This window comes from Eriocheir sinensis, chromosome 34 (assembly GCF_024679095.1).
Source record: "Eriocheir sinensis breed Jianghai 21 chromosome 34, ASM2467909v1, whole genome shotgun sequence".
In the NCBI taxonomy this organism is placed as follows: Eukaryota; Metazoa; Arthropoda; class Malacostraca; order Decapoda; family Varunidae; genus Eriocheir; species Eriocheir sinensis.
The window spans coordinates 15,238,765-15,248,081 of record NC_066542.1 but is presented as its reverse complement, the minus strand read 5'-3'; the positions used below and the strand labels follow the sequence as shown (position 1 = coordinate 15,248,081).

Genomic DNA, 9,317 nt, shown 5'->3' with positions numbered 1-9,317 from the left:
GAAAACTAAAAAGCCCGCTAAGCCCTGCTCCTAAAACAGAGAGTATTGAAGAGTGGTCAAAAGAGAGGTCAGTTTCGGGTGTAGAGGTCACAGAGGTGTCTCGATTCTCCCCTCGTGGAAGAGCTCAAGTCGTAGGCAGGAGGAAATACAGACGAAGAAAGACAGATCCAGAATTTAAAAGGAAAGGAGATGAAAGAATGAAGATGCTGGTTAACTCTTGCATAAAGGATTTGGACAGTATAGGAATGAGCTACAGTAGAAAGTCGAGTGCAGCGGGGCCATACAGTCATTAGTTAAGAGAGAGAGAGAGAGAGAGAGAGAGAGAGAGAGAGAGAGAGAGAGAGAGAGAGAGAGAGAGAGAGAGAGAGAGAGAGAGAGAGAGAGAGAGAGAGAGAGAGAGAGAGAGAGAGATCTGATCAGAATTTCATTGTCTTATATATTTTCCTCAAACTTCTGCGATCGTTTCTGGCTGAAGGGAAGGAGAATAGGAGGAGGAGGAGGAGGAGGAGGAGGAGGAGGAGGAGGAGGAGGGAAAGAAGAGAGAAAGAATCGGAAACGTTCATTTAGAAAGATATCAAAGAAGAAGACTTTCATATCAGAGAGAGAGAGAGAGAGAGAGAGAGAGAGAGAGAGAGAGAGAGAGAGAGAGAGAGAGAAGATAATAAGGTAAGTTGGTGTAATTTACGAGGAATTATAATCCAGGTAATGAAGACAGAAGTGAAGGGATGGCTCTCTCTCTCTCTCTCTCTCTCTCTCTCTCTCTCTCTCTCATTTTATTCACGAGGAGGAGGAGGAGGACGAGGACGAGGAGGAGAACGAGGAGGAAGAGGAGAGGAGGAGGAGGAGTAGATAAATAAAATGGAAGAGGAAGAGAAGGAGGAAGAGAGGAACAGGAGTCAGTGTCTATCGCGGTGGAGGAAGAGGTTGAAGAAAAAGAGAAGGAGGAGGAGGAGGAGGAGGAGAAGGAGGAGGAGTTTCTTCTGATAAAACACATTGCGAAGCGAAATCCAATTTGTTGGATAAACCCGCTGCGTATTGAGGAGGGAGGGAAGGAGGGAGGGAGGGAGAGAGAGAGGGAAAGAAGGAGGGAGGGAAGGGGAGAGAGAGAGGAAGGGAGGGAAGGAACTGAGAACTGAAGGAGTGAAGAAAAGAGAGATGATAGAGGAAGGAAGGAAGGAAGGAAGGAAAAAGAGAGAGAGAGAGAGAATCACGATCTTCTTTACAGCCTCTCTCTCTCTCACACACACACACACATACACACACACCTGTAAGCTAATTAGGTGAGGATGGCGCGTGTTAAACAGGTGAAGGCGACTGGCAAAGTGATAAGGTGTGTGTGTGTGTGTGTGTGTGTGTGTGTGTGTGTGTGTGTGTGTGTGTGTGTGTGTGTGTGTGTGTGTGTGTGTGTGTGTGTGTGTGTGTGTGTTTATTCATCATGTTATCTCTCCCTCTCTATCTTTCTCTCTTCCACTCATGTATCTCTTATTCTTCTTCCCCTTTTCTTACCTTTCCTTCTCTTCTCCTCTCTCACACCTCTCCCTCTTCTCCTCCCACCCACCCGTCTGACCTCATCTTCCCTCTCTTCCTCTCTCCTCCTCCCAAACTCCTCTCTCTCCCCTGTCTTTACCTTCATCCCCCTCTCTCTCTCTTTCTCTCTCCTCCCAATCACCTGTACATACTCTCCCCTCTCCTCACCTTCCCCTCTCTTTCTTTCTCTCTTACCCCAATCACCTGTATAGACTCTCTCCTCTCCTTTCCTCCCCTTTCTTTCTCCTCCTTCCAATTACCTGTATAAGCTCTCCCCTCTCTTTTCCTGCCCCCCTTTTCTCTTTTTCCCTCTTCCCAATCACCAGTGTTCTCTCCCCTCTCCTCACCTCCCCCCTCTCCCTCTCCCCGTCAGGTGTGGTTCCAGAATCGGCGCACCAAGTGGAGGAAGCGTCATGCCGCGGAGATGGCCACAGCGAAGCGGAAACAGGAGGAGGCGGTGGACGGCTACGGGGACGAGGAGCAGGACGAGGACGGCGAGGAGTCACAGCAGGGGCAGCAGGACGTCAAGCGCGGCAAACACAGCAATGACGAGCCCACAGGAGTAGTCGGCCCGCCGCTCCCTTCCTCACAGCCCCCGCCGCCACAGCAGTCTCAGCACCTCCTCCACCAGCAGGAAGCAGCAGCAGCAGCAGCCGTGGCAGCAGGCGTGGCAGCAGCAGCAGCAGCCGTGGCAGCAGGGCCAGTGCAGCAGCCCCCCTCACAGCCCCCCGTGCAGACCTCCCCCCACCTGCCCCCCCTGGGTCTCTCCCCCCTCGATTGTACCCCCACACGTGACCTCCAGTGAAGAAACATCCTCCACCTCCTCCACCAGTCTTCGCTCTCCTCCACTTCCTACACCACTTCCAATCGTCAGTGTCTCTCCTAACCTCCTCCTCCAGTCTCCTCTGTCCTCCACCACCTCCTCCACCACTTTCTCCAGTAACCAGCGACCCCAAGTCACCTCCACTTATCTCCACTAGTATCCACCTCAAAAATGACCATCACAAACATCTGTTCCACCACATCTCCACCAGTTTTCTGCATACCACTTAGTCCCTCATCTTCCCTTCCTCCTCCACTACTGCCTCCTTCCCCTCCACTCCACTCCACTCCACTCCACGCGGTTCCCAGTCCATCCATCTCCATCTTCCTTGATAACCTCCACAATACATCCACCTCTCACCTGATTCTCCACTCATGTCCATCGCTCCTCAGTACCTCTCCGCTCAGTCTACAGTACCTCCTCCTCCTCCTCCTCCTCCTCCTCCTCCTCCTCCACAAAGCACAACCCACCAACCCTCCATCCCTCCACCTGTAATATGGGTTCCTAGGTCCAGTGTTACCAAATAAGAATCTGGACCCAATTTAGAGTACGTCACCCGCCACATCCTTATCTTCATACCCTTGTGACGCCTCCTGCTGCACCCTGCCCGTCACACCTGTCCCCTATACCTGTCCCTCACACCCGTCCTTTACGCCTGTCGAGTATCTTGCCCTGATATACCCCCATGTGTCCTTATCAATATGAGGTTGTGAGTTTTAATTAAATTGTTTCGTCTGTCATTTAATTCTGTCTCTGCCTTATTTTATCTGTCTGTTTCTGTCTCTCTGTCTTACCCTCTCTCTATCTATCTATGTATGTATGTATCTCTCTATCTATCTATCTATTTATCTCTCAGTCAGTTAGTCAGCCTAAGTTGATTCAATACTGCAGGTAATATGCTAACAATAACAACAACAAAAACAACAAAAACAAAAACAACAACAACAATAATAATAATGATAATAATAATAATAATAATAATAATAATAATAATAATAATAATAATAATAATAATATGACCACCACCACCACCACCACCACCACCATCACCACCACCACCACCATCAATAATAATGATAATGATAAGAGTGTCAATAAGAGAGTCGTTCTGATCGTCATTATCACACCCACCTCACAGTTTAAGATAGCGCTCTCTCTCTCTCTCTCTCTCTCTCTCTCTCTCTCTCTCTCTCTCTCATTATTATTAGTCATTATCATTATTATCATCCCAGTCATTAATCAGAATAGCAATTAAAGTCAGACAGATGATTCAGGTATAGCTGTGACATTACCTGAGAGATTAATTAACTCACTGACAGGTAAATACATACATATTCATACATTCATTCATACAAACATACATACATACGCGTAAACCTATATAAGAAATGACACAGGCTGATATGAACTGATCTCTTTCTTGACCTCCTAATCTGACCTTTCTATAACCTTTTCCTAATTTTTTCACTAAATTTCGCCCTAACACTTTATATTTCTTCCCTAAGCTTCTTTCTCCTTTACCTGAGCTATGATTTTCTCTTTTTTTTATATCAAATTTTACCTAACCACTTTTTCTATCAATTTCTTTTAACTTCTTTTTTTTTCCTTTACCTCAGTCATGATTTTCTCTCTTTTTTTATATCAAATTTTACCTAACCACTTTTTCTATCAATTTCTTTTAACTTCTTTTTTTTTCCTTTACCTCAGCCATGATTTTCTCTTTTTTTTATATCAAATTTTACCTTAACCACTTTTTTTTATCAATTTCTTCACCTTTATTTTCTATTTCTTCTTTTTCCTTTTCACTTTTTTGTTACTTTCGTTTTTTTCTTTATTTTCTAACTTTAACCTCAAAAAAAAAAATCTTCTTACCTGATTTATTTTTGCATAGGTGTGGGAAGCGAGTTTAATTACCTTGTTGCGATGTCCTAGTCCATTCTCGTCCTCCTCCTCCTCCTCCTCCATCTCTTCCTCCTCCTCCTCTTCACCCATACCCCACTACTCCTCGTCCTCGTCCTCCTCATTATCGTCATTATTCCTACTATCATCACTAATTATGATTATTATGATTACGATTATTACGTAGCGTAGTGCTGTACATAGCGTAGACTTAAGGATGTTGAAATATTAACTGCATCTGTTTGATATATGAAGTCTCTCTCTCTTTTTCTCCCTCTCTAAATATCTACCTATCTGTCTTTCTCTCTCTAGCTCTCTCTCACCTTGCAATAAAGAGTAATAAGCTTTATATAGTAACTGGTTGTATAATGCTAAAGAAAATAAAACTATGACTATTATCTTCATTACGATTATAAGTAAACAAACAATTAAAAAAAAACGTGAGTGTGTCGAGTTTGGGAGTATCGTCGAGTGACCTGTGTAAATACGATAATTAATACGATAATAATTAAATATGTACTATTATGAGTGGTCTGCTTCCCTTAACTTCCCTTCCCTTCCCTTCCATTCCATTCCCTTCCCTTCTACTCCATTCCATCCCATTCCCTTCCCTTCTATTCCATTCCATCCCATTCGCTTCCCTTCTATTCCATTCCATTCCACTCCCTTCCCTTCCCTCCCTTTCCCGTCTCTTTCTCCCCCTTCCCCGGTGGTGCTCGCGACGCTGCATGCATACAAACGCTATAGGAAAGGTGTGTGTGTATTATGTATACGTATAGTGTGAGACGTGACAACAGCAGCAGCAGCAGGAAGGAAGGAAGGGTGTGCGTGTGTGTGTTGCCCTGTGTATAGAAATGAACGCTTCTTTTTCTTCTTCTTTTGTCTGTTCGTTCGCTGGGAGAAAAAGGAAAATGTTGTATTGTAGGGAAAAGAATGTTCTGTGTGCGGTGAGGAAATATGGCCGCCTCTTCTGTTCGTCAAGAAGATAAAAAATATTGTAAAGTGGGGGAAAGAATATTTGTATGAACGGTAGGGAAAATTATACTTCTTACAATTCCCAAAGAACGATCAAACGAAATGTACAATAGGGAAAAGATTAGTGAACCTACGTCAACAAGAATATTATACTGGACGTCATACAGTGAATGAAAACCTTTATCAGTGTTGCCAGAGAGAGAGCGAAGTCCTATTGTTTTGATACTTATTTGACGAAAGATGTATACAGTACTGAACAGGGAAAACACTTGATCATCCTATGTGTACGGGACTGACAGAGGCTTCATAATGATACACAGAAAATTGAAGAGGCAGTTAGAAAGAAGATCCGTGCATCCCTACACTGAAAATGAACAAAATAAAAAAAAAATTAAGGAGGTGCCTCGTGTATGCCGACTACCCTCTTGCAGACTCCTTGTAAGCATCGTACATTGTTAGACACCTTGTATGCGGGAAGACCAGGAAAGAAAGGTGGATGAAAAAGGTGAGGAGAAGCAGAATACAAGGAATCATGAAGAGGTGCAGAATTATGTATCCTACGATGAAGAAAGTGTTCTCATGTAGTGAAAATAAAATGAATAACAATGACCGAGTGAAATATGAGGCATATGTATAACGAAACATATGGTGAATGATGCAATGAAACGCTTATGTACGTACTGGAAGAGAAAGAAAACATCATATAGCAAAATAACAAAATAACGTACAGTGTTTATTCAGTCGACAATATGAACTGATTGAAAGAAAAAAGGAAAAAAGAAAACTTGAATAGACAAATTAATGCAGTGTAAAAATAAATAGAAAAAATAAATACAATAACGCCAGATCTTAAGGAATGACACAAAAACTTACACGAAAAAAAAAACACATCGAGAAACAGTGAAACGTTGACTTAATGAATGAACTGAGCGATGACTTTCGTGTCCAATGAACTGAACGGTGAGTGATGACTTACTCGACTTAGGCAGGATCGACTTACGACAGGATCATCATCGTCATCATCAGCAGCAACGGGCAACAGCGGTGAATACGATAACTCAGACCCACTCAGCACCCACTCAGTCAGTCAGTCTGTCAGTCAGTCGATGATTTACCATTAAGTCAGTCAACTGTACTAACACTACATTCCTTTGACAAAATAACGTCTATATACTCCTCAGTTCAGTCACTCACTCATCAGTCAGTCAGTCAGTCAGTCAGTCAGTCTGTTAGTCAGCTAGCGAATCAGTCAAATTGAAGTATGTACAGATGTGTATAATTCTTTTTTTTCCTCCCCTTCTCGTGTATGTGTGTGTGTGTGTGTGTGTGTGTGTGTGTGTGTGTGTGTGTACGCGCGCTTCCCTGTATCTCAAACATTACTACAATACAATGTTTCTAATGTACACTAATTGTTTGTATAATCCCTCGTGTGGTGGTGATGGTGGTGATGATGTAACCGAGCTTCGTGGGCGTCCCCTTGGCCTCTCCTAAACACACACACACACACACATACACTGACAATAATTCGCTCAAAAAGGCCAACAGAGCAAAACAACAATCAGAGAGAGAGAGAGAGAGAGAGAGAGAGAGAGAGAGAGAGAGAGAGAGAGAGAGAGAGAGAGAGAGAGAGAGAGAGAGAGAGAGAGAGAGAGAGAGAGAGAGAGAGGGAGAGAGAGAGAGAGAGAGAGAGAATGACCATAGGAAATACATAGACAATGAGAAAATGATCATTGAGGAAGGAAACAAAAAGAGGTGCATGACGAGGAATGGAGGAAAGGAGGAGAGAGAGAGATAGAGCAGGAGGGAGAGCGTGAGAGGGGAGGAAGAGCTGATATATTGGAGATAGATATAAAGGAAGACAAGAATATATGGAGGCAGAATGGAGGAGGGAAGGAAAGGAAGGATGGAGGGAAGGAGAGGTGATAAAATAGGCCAATAAAAGTGATAAGCGGAGAGAGAGAAAAATAATGACCCGAACGGAGAGAGAACGGAAGAACGATAAACGGGAGAGAGAAGATAAATCAATAACGGAACGAATGACAGAGAAAGAAAATAAATCAGAATAAGTCGATTCGAACTTAGGTAAAAGAAGAAAAAGGGGAAGAAGAGAAGAGGAGGATGGAAGGAAAGAAGAACGGAAATAAACTTAGATGAGGAGAAGTAAAGAAGAAGAAATAGGAAGAGCAAATGAAAGTAGGAAGAAAGATAAAAGGATGAACTGAAGGAAGGAAAATTTGAAGGAAAACAAGAGAATAAGGAAAAAAAAGGGAAAATGAAAGAAAAGAAAAAGGAATGGAAAAAAAGAGCAGAAAGAGGAAATAAACGAAGAAAGAAGACAAGAGAGAGAGAGAGAGAGAGAGAGAGAGAGAGAGAGAGAGAGAGAGAGAGAGAGAGAGAGAGAGAGAGAGAGAGAGAGAGAGAGAGAGAGAGAGCACTTAGACCCCCAGCAAATGTGAATCGAGGAAGAAAACATCTCAATAAAAAGAAGAGGAGGAGGAAATAGGAGACGAATTATGAAGAAGAGAAACTCAGTGAAGGAAAGGGAGAGGAGAATTGAGGACGGCGAGAGAAGCGATGAGAAAGAAATGAAGAGAAAGAAGAAAGGGAGGAATGAAGGAAGGAAGAGCGGAAGGTAGAAAGGGAGAAAAGAACGAAGGAAGGAAGGAGGGAATAAATGAATGAATGAATGAATGAAGAAAGGAAGGAAGGTAGGAAGGAAGGAAAGAAGGAAGGAAGGAAAGATGGAAGAAAGAAAAGAAAAAAAGGAAAAAAGGAAAAAAGGAAAGAAGAATGAAGGGAAGGAAGGAAGGAAATAAGAAAGAACGAAACGAAAGAAGAAAGAGAGGAAGGAAAGAAGAAAGAAAGGAAGGAAGGAGGGCAAAAAGAAAGGAAGAAAGGAAGAAAGGAAAGAAGGAAGAAAGAATGAAAGAAAGAAAGAAAGAATGAAAGAAAGGAAGGAGGGAAGGAAGGAAGGAAGGAATATAATGTTGACCAAACCCATCTCGCCATCAAATCTAAAATCTTGATAGGATCGACATAAAACCAGACAATGAGAGGAGAAAAGGGAGATGGAAGAATGGAATGAAAGAGGAAAGGAAGGAAGGAAGGAAGGGAAAGAAGGTGGAGAGGAAGAAATCAAGGTCTGCAGGAAGAAAGGGGAGAAACAAGGAAGGAAGGAAGGAGGGAAGGAAGGAAGGAAGGAAGGTGGAGAGGAAGGAATCAAGGAATGTAGGAAGGAAAGGGAGAAAGAACGAAAGAAGGAATAATGACGGGAAGGGATGGAACGAAATAAGATAGAAAAAAAGAAAAGAAGGAATGAAAAGAAAGAAACATGTAGGAAGAGAGAAAGGAGAAAAGCAAATTGAAGCCAAGAAAAAAAAGTTTAAAAGAAAAGAAAAGGGAGGAGAAAAAAGAAAGAAACAAACAAACAAAAAAAAAAGTGGAATAAGATAAAAAAGAAAGACAAAAATGTACAAAACAAAATAAGAAAGAAAGCAAAACATAAACAGGAGAAAACGGCAGAAAGAAATAGATAGATAGATAGATGGAGAGAGAGAGAGAGAGAGAGAGAGAGAGAGAGAGAGAGAGAGAGAGAGAGAGAGAGAGAGAGAGAGAGAGAGAGAGAGAGAGAAGCCAGGCAAGCCAAACTCAATAGCAAACGTGAATCGGGGGACAAATAACTCCATTGAAAGAACACTAAAAGAGAAGTGATGGAGGACGACGACTGGGAGGGAGGAGCGAGAGCGGAGGGAAGAAAAGAAAGAAGAAAGGAAGGAAGGAAGAAGAGGAGGAGGTAGGGTGGGAATGAAGAAAGGAAAGAACAAAAGGAAGTAAAAAGATACAGAATAGCTTCACTGAAAAAGAAAGAGAGAGAACGAGATCGAAAGGAAGGAAAGAAGAAAAGAAGAAAGGAAATAAGGAAGGACTGGGAGGAAGGTGGTAGGGTAGGAATAAAGAAGACAGGAAAGAATGAGAGGAGTGGAAGACAAAACAGTTCCAATGAAAGAAAACACACACACAAAAAAAAAAACAGTGAAGACGGCTGACAACAACGAAAGAGACCAAGGAAAGGGGAGAGAAAGCATGGAGAACT

General features: G+C 42.7%; 1 protein-coding gene across 1 annotated transcript in view; it reads left to right on the top strand.

Moving 5' to 3' along the window:
- LOC127007137 (homeobox protein Nkx-6.2-like) overlaps nucleotides 1–6,623 on the top strand; it is a 57,052-nt gene extending 50,429 nt beyond the window's left edge. The window contains exon 3 of the mRNA XM_050877804.1: nucleotides 1,901–6,623. Within this exon, the coding sequence (XP_050733761.1) occupies nucleotides 1,901–2,332 (432 nt within the window). The 3' untranslated portion in view covers nucleotides 2,333–6,623. The remainder of the gene's footprint in view (nucleotides 1–1,900) is intronic.
- The last annotated feature ends 2,694 nt before the right edge of the window (nucleotides 6,624–9,317 follow it).